The sequence below is a fragment of the Physella acuta genome, unplaced genomic scaffold (genome assembly GCF_028476545.2).
Source record: "Physella acuta isolate Inbredline_101_S28 unplaced genomic scaffold, ASM2847654v3 ptg000063l, whole genome shotgun sequence".
In the NCBI taxonomy this organism is placed as follows: Eukaryota; Metazoa; Mollusca; class Gastropoda; family Physidae; genus Physella; species Physella acuta.
The window spans coordinates 1540001-1558138 of NW_026731583.1; the positions used below are offsets into that span (position 1 = coordinate 1540001).

Below are 18138 nucleotides of genomic sequence, written 5' to 3' on the forward strand. Positions count from 1 at the left end.
CGCAATGAGTGAATTAAGTGTGAGATGTGTGAAGTAAAATAAGGTGTGATGAACATAAAGAGATGGGTGTGTTGATTATGAAAGGTGTGAGGCTGAAAAAATATAATCCGATTTAATGGATTTTATGAATGAAATTTCAGACGTAAACTTGAAAATCTGTAGGATAGATACTGGTTGGATCAACTGTAAGGATATAGAAATGGAAGAAGGGGCAATATATATGCAAGCACACACACACACACACACACACACACACATATATATATATATATATATATATATATATATATATATATATATATATATATATATATAAATATATAAATATATAAATATATATATATATATATATATATATATATATATATATATATATATATATATATATATATATATATATAAATATATAAATATATATATATATATATATATATATACATATACATATATATATATACATGTACATATATATATATATATATATATATATATATATATATATATATATATATATATATATATATATATATATAATATAGCTCAATTCTGTTTGTAATAAGTTTGTCGTTGACATACTTCCATGGATTTAAGTGTTAGATAATTAAAGTCCTTATGGTCTAAATTTATGAGTTAAAAATTTAATATTGAAAGTTTTGGGAAATAATTTTCATTTATCAAACTGAAAGTAATAATTTTTGGCATGTTCATTAAACACAAATTTAAAGAAAAATATCATCTTTTACAAAAATTCTAATTATGTCTTTATTTAGTCCTATAGCACTTACTTCCCTTTGATAAATTAGGAAAACTCAATTACTTCCCTTTATAAAACAATTGCATTAGTGGAAAAGAATTTACTTTTTATTACTTTGTTTTGGTGTTGGGAAAAAAAATAATTACATAATTAGCGGGGATTGATCAAGTGCAAATGTTGTAGGTATTTTACGGATAAGCTTGGTGTATTAAAATTGTTCATTAAATTGAAACAGGCGCGTTCGTTTAAGTGAGTGCAAAAGACTATGAATAAGTTGGGGTACTATAGTCGTTTATTAAGCTAAAACAGGCGATTCCGTTAGGTTTGCGTAAGTGGTTGCAGTTTGATTAGGTTCGTTTTTGTTCTTTCTTTTTTCGTTTTTGTTTGTGTTTTTTTCTTTGGGTTTGTATTTGTGTTTTTGGTTGGTTTTGCGTTTGGATTTGGTTTGTTTTCGTTTGCTTTTTCGTTTTTTTTTTGTGTGTTGTTATTGGTTGGTATTGGTGTTTGTGGTTGTGGTTAGGTTTGTTGTTAGGTTTTTGTTTCCGTTTGCTTTTTTGTTTGTTTTTTCTTTGTATTTGTATTGGTGTTTGTGGTTGTGGTTGGGTTTGTTGTTAGGTTTTTGTTTTCGTTTGTATTTGTAATTGTGTTAGCGTTATGTTTGCGTTTTGTTGTTTTGGTTTTGGTTGGTTGTGGTTTGGGTGGGCAATGCCGGGTTTATGATGATTATTCAATGATTACTAAACACACAGGTGATGGTCTTTAACAGAAAGGTTTAAAAGAGCAGGGCCTGGCCGGGACGGCTAGTATATATATATATATATAATTAAACATATCCAATGAAACGGACGTATACCCCTAAACCTTATTCTGATTGTTGAGTTGTCAACTTAATTAGTCACATAACAATGGTGTTTTAACAGACTCAAACAGCGAAGAGGTTCATAAGTTTATATCTTATACATCATAATTTGTACACCACGAAACATTCTGTAAGTCTTTTCTTAACAAATGTCTTCTATGTTGAAATTTAATTCGTTTGGGCAAGTTAGCGCGTTTACAGGCCGATGTGCAAAACAAGTTGACAAATGAACTGTCTTCGGACATTAGCCAAGCCATCCATGTATATATATATATATATATATATATATATATATATATATATATACCCCCACCCCCTGAATGAAATGGAATGTATATAGAAAATATATAATTTTACCAGATTCCACCCTCCCCCCTCCGGCAAATGTTGTCCGACCCCCAAAAATATCCCCACGCCCCTGCGAAAAAGGTCTGGATGAAACACTTCTTCACACTACTCATACTTAGCTCACACACTACGTTCACTTATCATACATCACTCAATTGTTCTTACACCAAGCATCCAGTTTACCCTCTTCAAAACAAAACACGCACGCTTCACACATTGATTATCATAATTTAATAATCAACCCACATGAACGACCATCCACATTCGAAATGTATCTATGTCAACCGATGTTTTTTCCGAATTCTTCAAGATAAATTTGCCAGCAGCACAGAATGACTCTAGATCAAAAACTACCATTTAATGTAGTAATGTTGAAGGTTAATGCTAATTTATGTTGATATATAGGTTTTTCCCAACATAAAAGGGATAATTTGCAATTCAATTTTTGCAACAGTTTTGTTTGAGAAAACCTTATTGGACTAACCTAACCCAACCAAACGCAACCTAACCCAACATAACCCAACCTAACCCAACCTAACCCAACCTAACCCAACCTAACCCAACCTAACCCAACATAACCCAACCTAACCCAACCTAACCCAACCTAACCCAACCTATCCCAACCTAACCCAACATAACCCAACCTAACCCAACCTAACTCAACCTAACGCAACCTAACCCAACCTAACCCAACCTAACCCAACATAACCCAACCCAAAACAACCCAACCTAACCCAACCCAACCCAACCCAACCTAACCTAACCTAACCTAACCTTACCTTACCTTACCTTACCTTACCTAACCCAACCTAACCCAACCCTACCTAACCTAACCTAACCAAACATAACCCATTCTAACCCTACCTAACTCAACCTAACCCAACCTAACCCAATCTAATTAACCCTAGCCCAACCCAACCCAAATTAACCCAACCCAACCCAAACTAACCCAACCTAACTCAAAATTACCCAACCTAATTCAACCTAACCCAACACAACCCAACCCAAACTAATCCAACCTAACCCAAACTTACCAAAACTTACCCAACCTAACCCAAAATCACCCAACGTAATTTAACCTAACCCAACCTAACACAACCTAACCTAACCTTACCCAACCTAACCCAACCTAACCTACCTAACCCAACCTAACCCTACCCCACCTAACCCAACCTAACCCAAATTTACCCAACCTAATTCAACTTTACCCAACCAAACCAAACCAAACCCAACCCAACCTAACCTAACCCAACCTAACCCAACCTAACCAACCTAACCAACCTAACCCAACCTAACCCAACCTAACCCAACCTAACACAACCTAACCTAACCTTACCCAACCTAACCCAACCTAACCTACCTAACCCAACCTAACCCTACCCCACCTAACCCAACCTAACCCAAATTTACCAGACCTAATTCAACTTTACCTAACCCAACCTAACCCAACCTAACCCAAACTAACCAACCTAACCCAACCTAACCCAACATAACACAACCTAACCCAACCTAACCCAACCTAACCCAACCTAACCCAACCTAACCCAACCTAACCCAACCTAACCCAACCTAACCTAACCCAACCTAACCCAACCTAACCCAACCTGACCCAACCTAACCCAACCTAACCAAACCCAACCTAGCCCAACCTAACCCAGCCTAACCCTACCTAATGCAACCCAACCCAACCTAACCCAACGTAACCCAACCTAACCAACCTAACCAACCTAACCCAACCTAACCCAACCTAACCCAACCTAACCCAACCTAACCCAACCTAACCCAACCTAACCCAACCTAACCCAACCTAACCCAACCTATCCCAAACTAACCCAACCTAACCCAACCTAACCCAACCTAACCCAACCTAACGCAACCTAACCCAACCTAACCCAACCTAACCCAACCTAACCCAACCTAACCCAACCTAACCCAACCTAACCCAACCTAACCCAACCTAACCCAACCTAACCCAACCTAACCCAACCTAACCCAACCTAACCCAACCTAACCCAACCTAACCCAACCTAACCCAACCTAACCCAACCGAACCCAACCGAACCCAACCGAACCCAACCGAACCCAACCGAACCCAACCAAACCTAACCGTGTTAATATAATATTTTCCATTATAGAAAATATTCAACCCCCTAAATTAAATTAACATTATTTTATCATACAAATCAACATTTTTTTACTAGCTGACTTCTGAGTCCAACCGAATAATTAGTAAAGAACTTGAAAGAAGTTCTAATTTAAATTTAAACGAGTCAGTAATGAATGATGCATATTAATGCTTTTTCGATCTGCGGGCGTTTTTAACTATAAAAGATGTCAATAATCTTTTAATGTTAAACTTTCTCCTGTAGTGTCAGTCACTGTACACAGAAGGAAACTACTAAGGTAATATTACGTAGGCCTATATTGTTAGAAATGCTTGGTTTTTTTTTTTAGCTGCGTTGTTGAGAAATATGTTTCTTAACGTCTAGTTTTACTTTTACTATTTCAAGACTTCAAAGTATATTAAGTCCACTTTACTCAAAAATGACATTTACATGGTCGTTAAAAAAAAAATCATGAGCTGGTAATAAAAATGTGTACTTTTTAAACATTATAGTATCTTTATTGAATATAGCATAACTTTAGTTAATTTTTTTTCTAATAGTATAAACGTGTCAGAATCGAAAGTAATAAATAAAAAAATATATAAATAAATAAATGAATAAATAAATACATAAATAAATATAATTATAAATAAATAAATAAATAAATAAATAAATATATATATATATATATATATATATATATATATATATATATATATATATATATATATATATATATATATATATATATATATACTATCCAGGTTTTTACAGATCTACTTTGAAAGATTTAAAAATGTTATTGGCTGGAACTCTATTGTTTCTGGCCTTGATGATTATTGAAGCTGATGCTGGCTGCAGCAGATCCATGTATCGGTTTAATCTGGCCAGGGAGGGTCAATCACAATGCAACAGTACGAATGATTTCATCACCGGCTTCTCCAGGAAGGATAGAACAACCGATGACCCTTTGGATTTGTTAGACGAAGTAGAATGCTGTACCAGAAACTCGACATGGACAAACTATACACATACTCTGTACGCTGATTGGTCGACGATGGGCAAACCCAATACCTGGTCTACCTGTCCTGCTGGTTATTTTATGACGGGCTTTTATAGAAGTGACGTCAAGACCGCCATGTTGGGTAACATTCAAGAAGGTAGATGCTCCAGACCAGCTGACCACCCTCCATCCTATGGACAATGCTATGACCATGATATCTCAACCTGTTTTGATAAAAAAGGTTTCTGTAAATGTAACGACACCTACTTTGTTACCGGCATCTATCGTGGTAGCTGTGATAAACTGAACTGCCTTGATAAACTACGATGCTGCAAGGCCGCTGCAGCCCCAGAACAACTGAATGATCTAGCTAAAGTGAAGACCCGCATCATGGACACCACAATGGCTGATATTGCTTTATTTGCAAATTATTTGGGTTATAGCTATTGCCTAGGTTGTAGAGCCGCGAACGTTGGTGAAGACTTTAGGCGAACCGCCGACACATGGGCTGCGGACAAAAGTGCGCGCTGTGTGGGTTTAATGAGCGATAAACGTCTGAGCATGGTCTATGGTAACTGGAGCTTTGCAATAAAAGACATCAAGTATGGAACTCCTGTATCACAAGAATTGACTCCGGAAGCGGTTGATTCTGGTACTATTTATAACAACGACGCAACGGAAGTAACAAAAACTATCGAGCGAGCTGAGACCGTTGTCCGTAGTGTTACACACACCACAACAAGTTCTTGGACAAACAGCCACGAGCTTAATGTCCAGGTGATGTACACAGTAGGGGGTTTTGGAGCGACTGCCGGCTATTCGTTTAATTACCAGACCAGCACGGCTACAACGGATGAAAACAAGAAAGAGCAATCGAAAACATTCACAGTCAGCACATCGAAAACTCTGAAGCCGAAATCTGCTGCTAAATGGAGTCTTCTCATGTCTAAAACCAGAACCTCTGTGGCCTACACGGCCACTGTTATAGTCAAGTTCTCCACCGAACTTCAAGGTTTTCTACGTCTCGAAAACAACTTCCACTCCCAGTATCGCGGCACTAACAACCGACCCACTGTTAACTACCGATTCGGAGACTCCAGCACACCTTTTTACACAGCATTGAAACAGCAAAGCGAAGCCAACTTACAGCCTTGGTTGTGGAGCGACATGATAAACAGGTACCCGACTGTTAAACCTGTAATAAACGATTTGTTGAATGAAAACAGATACGTCTTCAAGATAACTGGCAGGTTCGATGAAGTCATGGGCAAAAGTGCTGATTTCCGCTGGGACGCCGTGAAGCTACGTAAGCGAGCAGCCGTGGCGGATGACCGTAATGTGATACGGCAGAACGCTACTCACATCGCCAAGGCTCTGGCCAACGATGTTCCTCTAGTGAAGTTGGAGCCTCCCAAAGTCGATATCTAAATGAGAAGCCAAGGAAAGATGGTTAAGTCATCTCATTCTGGCCCATAGTAAAACCAACTTTTTCTTTCTCTTAACATTCAATAAAAATTTCTTGAAAATATAATAAGTTGTTTTATTTTCAGTTCATAATTTTCTCACATATAAACACACATTGAAATTTTTTTTTAATGTTTACAATTATTGTCTTGTAAGTAGGAACGTATTTTCATGAGAAATGCAAAAGAAATATTTAAAAAAAAACTACTTGTTATCTTGGTAATACATTTTCAGCATTATATGTATCAATTTTTATGTATATACAATTCTTTAGTATTCCATAGACCTTATCAGTCATTGTATCTGGACACTAATTTTTAGCGCAATTTCCATTCTGGAGAATTGCGTTTATTAACCCGTCATTTCTGGATGTATGAATGTATGAATGAATGGATGTGTGTCCGCAGCTTTAAGTCGTATCTCCTCCTCAACGAAGCAATATCGAGGACTAGTTCCAAAGCAATTATGTTAAGCAAATTACGAGGATGAAAATAGGCCAAAAAAATTCCGGGTTTCTTTCATGGATTTCCCGGAAATGCCAAAAAAAACCTCGACAAAATGCAGTTTTTGGCTTTTATCTCGGCAACCAGACCACTTAGCGACTTGAAACATGTACCAATCGATTCCTGCCATAATTTAGAACAATATTGCCGAAGAAATTTTTCAAAAATATCCTTTCGTTCGGTCACAAAAATTTTTTTGAATTAATTAAAATTTGGACCGAATTAGTAGGCATTTTTATCCAACCACACCACACGCGTCATCACGTTCAATAGCTGCGACATCACGTTCAATGGCTGCGTCATCACGTTCGGTAGCTAGGCGCGCAATGGTTTTTAGTCATGTAACTCTATTGTAAATAAAACATGCAAAATACTGAAAACTTTTTTAATAAAAAACGTTTTAATAACTAACCAATGGTTTTACTAACCCTGCTCTTGATTTACGCTACGACAGAGCTATTTTTAGATAACATAAGGAAATTGCGCTAAAATTGTCACTAGAAAGTGTCAGCTCTAGTACTTACGTGAGTTTTCACATTGAAAATTTAATTTATTAAAACAAAGCTAAATGCAACAAAAAGTTAAATTTGTATCCCAAGTATAACACAAACATAAAGTAAACGAACACCTTAACTAAAAATATAATTATCGGAACCTAAATCGTAACTACACCGGCAAATCGACTTTTATAAACAACTAAATCTTAAATTGCTTAGTATACAAATGTGTCTTTGAGAAACCTAAGTTATTTAATTCAAAATACATGTTTATTCAATTACAATTCAATTACAAGCACAAAAAAAAAATTAGTTTAATTTACAGCCTGCAACTGATGTATTTATTTTCTACTTTTCAATAATTCATAATTTGTGAATTCGACAGTACCAACGCTGCCATTGAAAATATTTCCTTTAAAACACTATCAGTAGCTCGTTAAGGACGATAACCTCCTCCTTTCCCCAACCCCTACCCCACATCCCCCCCCCCCCCCCCCGTGAAAGTAAACTCTTCTTAGTTACCTCCCCTAAGTTTAAAATCGTTTCAATCTAAATTATCTGCCCCTAATAGCCGTCACTAAACCCGGCTCTACGATTGTAAACATTTAGCGTGATACACAACTCACCAGACCATGTAGGGGTGGGGTGGTAGGGAGCGCGCTTACAGCTTGTTTTCTAGCGTCTCCAAGAAGAGAATTATATAAATAGATATATAGATTAGAGCAGATGAAGTAGAGCTCATGTGTTTCAGCGAGAATGTCTAGCTCTATGTCCAGGTAGGAGAGCTGTATGAGCCCGGGGACTTATGACGGGATCAAACCCCGGTTGGGAACTCGCAACTTTCCTTCAACTCACTACTTTGACGACCGGCTGTTGTTAGCCAGCGGTAGGTTTGCTAAAATGTTAATTAAGCGAGGTAACCCGTGAAGAGTTTAGAGAAGAGTTGTTCCCAGTGATGTATGCCATCTGTAACTAATGGCAAAGCTAATACCGGAACGAGCCGAACAATGGCATGGAAAATCAATAGTTTCATCATATAACTTCAGTAAATATTGATTAATTTTAATTAACAACAAGTTGCTACAAAAAGATGTTATAAATTAATAAATAGCTACAAAATTTATATTATGAAAGAAATTATTTATTTTTCAAAACTATAATGTGTTTTCACTCTTTCATGCTGAGCCGTTTGTATAACAGTGAATTTGGATTATAGTAAGTGATTGTATTCCAAGGAACATTCTATGACATAAAATTCTATGAGACAGACTTTTATTTTTTTATCCACTCCTACACCTGTGGCCTCGCTATGTCTTGTGTCACCCGACCTGCGACACCTCATAGTGTCAACCCCCTCCTCCACCCCATGATATATATATATATATATATATATATATATATATATATATATATATATAGAGAGAGAGAGAGAGAGAGAGAGAGAGAGAGAGAGAGAGAGAGCTGCAATTGGTGTCATCCTTCCCCCTAGTGAAAACTCTATGTAAAATTGTTTTCTCTAAAGTTAGCAGATTGATGTCACGGTACCACCCCCTATCCCCTTGTCGAGAGCCTCACTTTGTATTTTAAATTCATTTAACACATTAATCATTTATTGAAAGTGCAAAAAGCACATTTTTTGTGGTGACTCTAGGAAACATTGAACCAGACCTTTAGCTTTGAACTAAAATTTACCTTTAGATTACCAATAAGTTAATGTTTCTAAGGTGCATTCAAATTAATACTCTTTTATTTCCATGTGAGCGCCTTCACAAAACGTAACTCTAGGCCAACTTCACAAAACTTAACTCTAGGCCGCCTTCACAAATTTCTAGACCGCCTTCACAAAACGTAACTCTAGGCCGCCTTCACAAAACGTAACTCTAGACCGCCTTCACAAAACGTAACTCTAGACCGCCTTCACAAAACGTAACTCTAGACCGCCTTCACAAAACGTAACTCTAGACCGCCTTCACAAAACGTAACTCTAGACCGCCTTCACAAAACGTAACTCTAGACCGCCTTCACAAAACGTAAATCTAGGCCGACTTCACAAAACGTAACTCTAGGCCGCCTTCACAAAACGTAACTCTAGGCCGCCTTCACAAAACGTAACTCTAGGCCGCCTTCAGAAAACGTAACTCTAGGCCGATTTCACAAAACGTAAATCTAGGCCGCCTTCACAAAACGTAAATCTAGGCCGCCTTCACAAAACGTAACTCTAGGCCGCAGAACTTGAACAATGGAACAGAGACATTTGTGATTGATATGTTCATGTAGAAGATGTATCGCACTTTTTATAGCTTACCTCCATTCAACTGAAATGCAATAATTTATAGATGTACCTTGATTAAAAGTCGACTTGACCTTTTGAAGTTATCCATATGAAATTATCGAAAACTAAATGAACGTTAAAATGAGCCTTGAAAAAATGTGTAATACATTTGAATGCAGTAGATTTCTTACGTCCATACAAGGCAGACAATACCACCGCTCCCCCTTTACTTCCACAAACAGTATAGGAAACCTCAACACTAACGGTTTGCTCAAGCCAAATTAAGACTGAATTAAGACTCAAGACCCCATTCGTTTGTGCAGCTAGTGTAACATTTTCATAAGTCCAGTCGTGTTCTGTATAGAAGTAGTTTATAACTGTTGAAATTCCTCATGATAAATTTTACTACGAAAAATATAACTCGTTCAGAAGTCTTCTTTATTAATACGCTAGAAACATTAGTACATGTTACGTTTTAAATGTCAGTAAAGTGTGTGTATCGTATATGTGGATATGAGTCCTAGAAGAATTGTAATTTTTCTAAATATTTTATAACGGAGTTTATGAAACACAGGCCAGGGTGGGGCGGGTGGTCTCTCTACCCCAACACCTCCCCGTATCTTTATTTGGATTTCTGACGTGTATATAGCTAGGGTGACTTCATCAGACATTGGACGATTGACAGAATTTACTGACATGGATATAGCTAGGGTGACTTCATCAGACTGTGGACGATTGACAGAATTTACTGACATGGATATAGCTAGGGTGACTTCATCAGACAGTGGACGATTGACAGAATTTACTGACATGGATATAGCTAGGGTGACTTCATCAGACTGTGGACGATTGACAGAATTTACTGACGTGGATATAGCTAGGGTGACTTCATCACACTGTGGACGATTGACAGAATTTACTGACATGGATATAGCTAGGGTGACTTTATCAGACAGTGGACGATTGACAGAATTTACTGACGTGGATATAGCTAGGGTGACTTCATCAGTGGACGATTGACAGAATATCAAAGTGCCAACTGTTAGATAAACAACGTACGTTTGAACGAGATAGCCTTCTAATACCCCTGGCAACTCCGAATAGGCTCTGAAATGTTTATTTTGGTTCCGAAATAAAATTGGGCGTGAACTGTTTGATACCTAAGTATTTGTCCAAGTTACTTTTAGAAGTTTTTCTAGTAGCTTTCATTGTGTTTTTTTTTTTTTATAACAGAAGATTTACTGCTAATTTTCTGACATGATAAAATTAAAAGTTTCAAATCAGTATACACTATATTTAATATTTGTGATTTTAATAATAGAATAAGTTAAACTGCTACATTCACCACAGACGGAACTACAAACAAAACAACAAAACTATTCACATCTACAATGAGAGGAAAAGAGTTTTAATTTGTCACAATTATTCGTTGACGTTACATTTAATTTAGAAACAACCGAAATACATTTTCTTTATAATCTTGATATGACTATTTAATTGAGGCATCTAGTAGAAATTTAGAATTTTAATTTTTTTAGTTTTTCACTGTCGGTTTTGTCTTAAGTCGCGGTGATATTCATTGGAGGAAACTGACCATTCTCAAACATATTTTTCGCATTTTGCAAGGGTACCTCGAGCCAACGCACACTAAGATGTTTGCCAACGATGTCATCAAATTCTCCACTCAGATTGAAGAGGTACAATTGCTCTTCGGCCAGCTGTGGTATTAATTTTTTTGCAGCTGATTTTTTTTTATCCATTTTTCTCCACATCCAGGGAGAAGCGTTGGAATCGTACTCGCGCTTCAGTGCCCTGTAGAAAGGCGTGGAGGAATTACCGAATTGATAGTAAACTGTAAAGGGTACTAATATATGTGGTGGTTGGAACAATTCATGGAAGTTTTTTCCTTCCCCATCAAGCAGTCCTTGTATTTTTATACTAAACTTGGCCAGGATCGTCGCGGTGTACGGGAGTAGGGTTCGAGTTTTGGATAAAACACGTTCCCACCTAGCCGCGCTGTGGGGCTTCAACGTCCAGGTCGACACGACAGGGAACTCCTTGCTCTGTCTGCTTTTTGTTTCATCGGTAAACTCCGTGAAGGCCTCATCCCGGAACGTGTACGAAGCGGTGTTTTTGTTCGGTCCGGCAGGCGGGGGTGTGTACTTCAGATAGATCCCCAGCTTCCACATCTCCTTAAATTTGTTCTTTGTGTTGGTCACTTGCCGGGTGACTGTTGTCGAGAAGTTGAGGGTCACAGTCTTGGGCGTGTTCTCGTTGTTGATGATGTACCCCGTGCTGAGTATTTCTGCCGGGAGCTCCTGTGTAACAAAGTTCCCGTAGCTCATGCTGTGTATTTCATAATGCCAGTCCGTGTAGTTCAAGACGAGCAGGTCTTTTACCAGATCCCGATCTTTGCAATACTCGTCATCGGCGTACCATCGGGTACCCCTGGCGTGGAAATCTTCCCCTGGATTTTGCGCCACACAGCTTTTACAATTTTTGTACCCCAACATGGCGGCTAATTCTCCCGTGCGATGGAGGGTTAAATCCATCATGCGTCTGGTTAGATCGTGTTCAGCGGTCAAGGCCTCTGGCTCATCTGCCATCCTACAGCATTTGATTTCCTCCAAACAGTGCAGCTCATCACAGTACGACTTGTAGATACCGGTCATGTAAGTCCCTGCATCACAAGCACACAGGTTCCTTTTGTTGAAGCAAGTATCTATTTTTACAGTGTAACATCTCCCATAATGATACGGATGGTCACTCGGCTTAGTACATCGTCCATAGGTAATACTGCTAAGCTTATGCTTTCCGTTCCTCTTTAGCCCGTGAAGAAAGTACCCATTCGGACATTTGGCCCACGTAAAGGCAGGTTTGAGTTCATCAGCCCAAGGAATGTAACGAACAACGATTCCTGAATCGATCCAGCGCTTCGACCACTTACAGCATTTGACTTTCTGCAGCCGGTCCGTGTCGTCATGGTACCAGTTCCGTAAGCCGATTCTGCTGAACCCAACGATATTATCGTAAAGTCGATCACACCGAGAAAGACCTTTTCGTTTGCTAAAGCTGACTGACCAGTCGGAGTATTCGCAGCACAGCACAGCTGCTACAGCCGCAGCTAAAAATAGAATCAGCCGGTGTGTACCCATGCTGCTTGTAACAAGTGAACACCCAGGGTAGCTGAAAGATAGAAATACATTTTTGTAGGGGTTGGGATTTCTGCTTTAACTCATTTTTAATTCAAATACTGATTTTAAACTACTCCAAAATATCCTAATACAAGACTAGAATACAAGAAACATAACATGTATCTAGGGCAGTTACAACCCCCCCCCCCCCCCCCGAAAGAATCAGAAACTTGTAAAGGTGAATACGAAATATAAAAATGGGCAAACGAAAAAAATGCAGACAAAGAAATTCATTGTAAAAGTACAGTTTCATTTGTAAAAGTTTTTATATTATGCTATCTTTCCCATTTGATCCCACTTAACTAACTACTTTAAATTAGTTTGTTTACTTTTAATCCAAGCGTCCGATTTCTAAAGAAAGTTGCCTGTGTTTTACACCAATCTTCAATGCGTATAAATTTTGTTATAATAAGAGACTAATTACAATAAAAAAACAGCCATAAAACAAACAATATCAATATTAGAAAGTATAGGAAAAGAAAACCATATAGATTAATTAAAATAATATATATATATATATATATATATATATATATATATATATATATATATATATATATAACACAAGAAAAAAATCAATGTGTTTTGTGATACTGTTAGATAAAGTAAAGGTCAGCGTTTGCTTCACACATTTTCCCCCGGGGTGGGGATACATTCTTAGAGGGGGCAGGAAAACTTAAATTTCCAATTTCATTAAGGTGGCGTGGGGGGGGGGGGGATACTGTACAAAGTTGTTCTCAGTCACGAATCTATGAAATCTTCAAAACTAAAACGCCATTTGAGACGAGTCGTTCGGAGCACACCAAAAAATATATGGAGTTCTTTCGTCGGTAAGAAGCTAGTTGCAAACGCCAGAGACTTAATCGAACAGGAAGTTTTCACCAGCATTAGTGCAAGCATCAAATGAAGTCGCGATACAAAATGCCAATAAATAAAAAAAAAAGACAATAGGAGAAAATATCAAACTCTGCATGTACGTAAATGTTAAATAACACATTTTTATTGAAATTAAGCTTTCACCATTGTTTGCTTTTCAAGTTGATAAATCAACAGACGTGAGTTCGTGTTCGCAGTTGCTGGTCTGTGTCTATATTCATGCGGATGATTGCAAAGAAGAGTTGCTCTTTTGTGAAGATAGCATGTAGAAAATAAACACGTTTTTTGAAACCGGGTGATTAAAATGGGTTAAAACTGCTGTGGGGGTTTATACGGATGGTGCGCCATGTATGTTTAGGTCAAAATCGGGCTTTCAGAAAACAGAAAAGATTTAGCTCCCTAACCACTGCCCTAACCAATCGACATCAAGAGTCCATTGCTAGTATAAGTCGTAAATTATATAAAATCTGGAGCCTTCAAAGAACTAAGCAAAGACATGAATAAAGATCACGAGGTTCTGCTCTTCTACACTACAGACGAAATGTTGTAAAATGTGTTTTTGAATTGAAATCTGAAATCAAATTGTTCTTGAAAGTGCAAAGGAAACAAGACTTTTTGGTATACTTAAAACGACATAGAGTGGTTGGAGAGAGTATCATACCTAGCAGATGTGTTTGAACATCAAGATAAGCTTAACCTGAAGCTTCAGGGAAAACGAACGAATATTATAACTTTCCATGATAATCTCGGGGCATTTTTATCAAAACTGCAAAATCGGTAAAGAAAATAAATCTTGGAAATATTGTAAATTTGTGAAACTCTGCGGAGTGGTAGATGAATCTGATTGTAAGATAATTAAAAATTGAAAGAAGCGATTTCTGGGCATCTTGAATCTCTTGAAAACGAACTGCATCGCTATTTCTCTGAGCTGAAAAAAGAATCTGCATTGACGCATTACCCATTCTCTTCTTCCCTTGATGTTGCCAGCATTCCGATGAATTACAAGATGAATTCTTTGATTTGCAGAATGATTCCGAGTAAGATGAAAAACTGCAGACACAATTTTGGTGTAGTATTCACCATTCATACCCACACGTAAAATTGATTGACTTTTCGAAAATATATATATTCAACACTATTCTTCGATTAAAAACAAAATTAAGATAATTATAATGACATAGTTTGGCGTTAACAAAAATTTGTTTTAATTAAAAACTTAACCACGAAGGTTTAGTGAATAGTATGCAATTTTACTAATGCTAGTAAAACAGTTATCAATAGTAGTTCATATTGAAAGTCTACTAGAAAATCTTATTTTAGTGCTTATTAATGTCCATACTAATTTCGGTTTTTTAATTCTATGGGGGTCGCGGGTCACTTACTTTTTTATAAAAGGGGGTCGCCACTCGAAAAAGGTTGGGAACCACTGATCTAATAGATAAATACAATGCAACCATACTGGTGACACGTTGCTAGTGACACGTTACACGTTGCACACAAAAGATGGAAAAGCACATTTTTTTTTCTGAAACTTTGTTCACTATACATACATAATGATAAATGAATATTACACTATAAACGTTTTTTAAAGGCACAATTTAAAAAAAAAAACGCTCCAATCTAATTAAAAACGTTTGTTACAAGATTTTATTTAACTGGGTGTCTCCAACGTTCTTCGTATGACACGTTTGTGTGGCCCGAAACAGAATAAAGACATTTCACTCACTATCTACCTGATTTGTTTTCTCATACTTGTCGTAAGCCTTCACACGATAATAAAGACATTTCACTCACTATCTACCTGATTTTTTTTCTCAAACTTGTCGTAAGCCTTCACACGATAATAAAGACATTTCACTCACTATCTACCTGATTTTTTTTTCTCAAACTTGTCGTAAGCCTTCACACGATAATAAAGACATTTCACTCACTATCTACCTGATTTTTTTTTCTCAAACTTGTCGTAAGCCTATACACGACGACTTTGTAATGAGACAGCAAATGCACCACTATATTATGTGCTTTAAAATATCTCAACCGAGATTTTAAACAAAGTGAATCGTCTAAAAAAAACAGTGTAGTTCTTTTACACTACTACCTGCGTATCAACAAAATGTAATCAATATAAGAAAGACAAAAGCAATCGAAAACTTGCTAGCAGTGTAGACTTACCAAATGGCGTCATTTCAACCAGTCAAATGCTTTTCGTTATCGGTAATGTTGTGGATTTAAAGGCGTGTCTCGACTCAGGAGCCAATCAAATTACATGGTGAATATAATACATGACGTACCCATATATATATATATATATATATATATATATATATATATATATATATATATATATATATATATATATATAAAAGCCTATATGAGCTCGACTGCTGAGCCAAAAGTCTCGAGTTTGAATGCGGGTTCAAGTCAGTACAATTTCTCTGAATCCGCCCAGCTCTGATTGATACTTAACCCACCCCCGTCTACACCTAATCGATCTTCGCCTTACAAAATGTTGTGGCCTCGCAGACGACGTTGATCCAACTCTTACTTTCCCGAGTTCTTGGAAAAACGTAACTCTACTTCACCTGCATCAAGGACCGTGGATTTTGAATGGGTACTTTGCCTACTTGTACTTTTGTAATTGTTGAGATAAAATGAAATAAACGAACTAAATTTAGAAAATCTAGTTCTAATGAGACAGATTCAATTGGAGAGAGATGTCTATAACAGACTGAGTCCATAGATTTGCTACTACAGCTCTTTGACTCTCAAGAGCCACGTAGGAATCAGCCACATAAAAGGTTAAAGTCAGACACATAACAGGTACAAATCAGGCAAATAACGGGTACAAATCAGGCACATAACGGGTACAAATCACGCAAATAATGGGTACAAATCAGGCAAATAACGGGTACAAATCAGGCAAATAACGGGTACAAATCAGGCAAATAACGGGTACAAATCACGCAAATAATGGGTACAAATCAGGCAAATAACGGGTACAAATCAGGCACATAACGGGTACAAATCAGGCAAATAACGGGTACAAATCAGGCAAATAACGGGTACAAATCAGGCACATAATGGGTACAAATCAGGCACATAACGAGTACAAATCAGGCAAATAACGGGTATAAATCAGGCAAATAACGGGTACAAATCAGGCACATAACGAGTACAAATCAGGCAAATAACGGGTACAAATCAGGCACATAACAGGTACAAATCAGGGACATAACGGGTACAATTCAGGCACATAACTGGTACAAATCTAGCGCTTCTGTACTATTATATTTCTAGTTCTTGCTTTCGACAACGTCATCTATTGATTTTTTTAGAACAAACCGATTGTTATTTCAATACATTTCTAAATAATTGAATTACAACATCAGTATTAGGGAAAAGAATAGTGTATGTAAATCTCGAACTGTTGTTCGGTAATTCTATTGGAGTTTTAATTAAATATGTGTCCAATATCCACCTCGCTATGTATTTCCATTTATATTTGTAATTTTAAGTAATTAATGAACTAGTATAGAATGAGTTCAATGCGGATTTTTAAGGATTATGGCTCTAATCCTATGTGTAATTTATTAGGCCTAACGATAATACAATTCAGTGTTACTGAAGCTATACTTCTGAACGTGTGGTTAGATAATTTAATTAACATATAGCATCTGTTGCATAAGGTTGTAAGAGAAGTATCCGCGGGTAGACATCTACATGAGCTGTTCTGGTATTTTACATATTTATAATTGAATTCAATATGTGTTCACTAAAACATACCGACTGCCATACATACATACATACGTACCTCCACACAAACATACTGACTTACATACGTACCTCCACACAAACATACTGACTTACATACGTACTTCCACACAAACATACAGAGACTCATACATACCTCCACACTAACACACAGATATACATACACGTACATACATACCTCAACACAAATATACAAACACAAACACATAAATTTTCACATACATACCTCCACACTAACATACAGATAACATACAGATACACATACATACATACCTCAACACAAATATACATACATAACTTTTCACATACATACCTTCACACTACAGAACACATGCATACCTCCACTTAAACATACTAACATACACACATAACTTCACACAAACATATAGTCACACATACATACATAACTTCACACAAACTTACTGACACTTAATACCTCAATACAAACATACAGACACACATACATACATACCTCCATATTAACCTACAGAC

The 18138-nt window shown here is 36.9% G+C and overlaps 2 protein-coding genes across 3 annotated transcripts; one reads left to right on the forward strand and one right to left on the reverse strand.

Moving 5' to 3' along the window:
* The first annotated feature begins 4331 nt into the window (after nt 1-4331).
* Nucleotides 4332-6549, forward strand: LOC131950108 (uncharacterized). Its single transcript, XM_059312153.1, has 2 exons — nt 4332-4364; nt 4831-6549. Exon 2 carries the CDS (start codon nt 4863-4865, stop codon nt 6495-6497), a length of 1635 nt encoding a protein of 544 aa, XP_059168136.1. The 5' UTR covers nt 4332-4364; nt 4831-4862; the 3' UTR covers nt 6498-6549.
* Nucleotides 6550-11203: 4654 nt separating this feature from the next.
* On the reverse strand, nt 11204-16108 carry LOC131950128 (uncharacterized). 2 transcript variants are annotated; one of them, XM_059312180.1, is made up of 2 exons: nt 16048-16108; nt 11204-12991 (listed from the first exon to the last, which is right to left on the reverse strand). In XM_059312180.1, exon 2 carries the CDS (start codon nt 12958-12960, stop codon nt 11365-11367), a length of 1596 nt encoding a protein of 531 aa, XP_059168163.1. In that variant the 5' UTR covers nt 12961-12991; nt 16048-16108; the 3' UTR covers nt 11204-11364. The 2 variants fall into 2 exon arrangements, with proteins under 2 accessions (XP_059168163.1, XP_059168154.1); XM_059312171.1 differs by lacking the exon at nt 16048-16108 and adding an exon at nt 15974-16041.
* Nucleotides 16109-18138: the final 2030 nt, after the last annotated feature.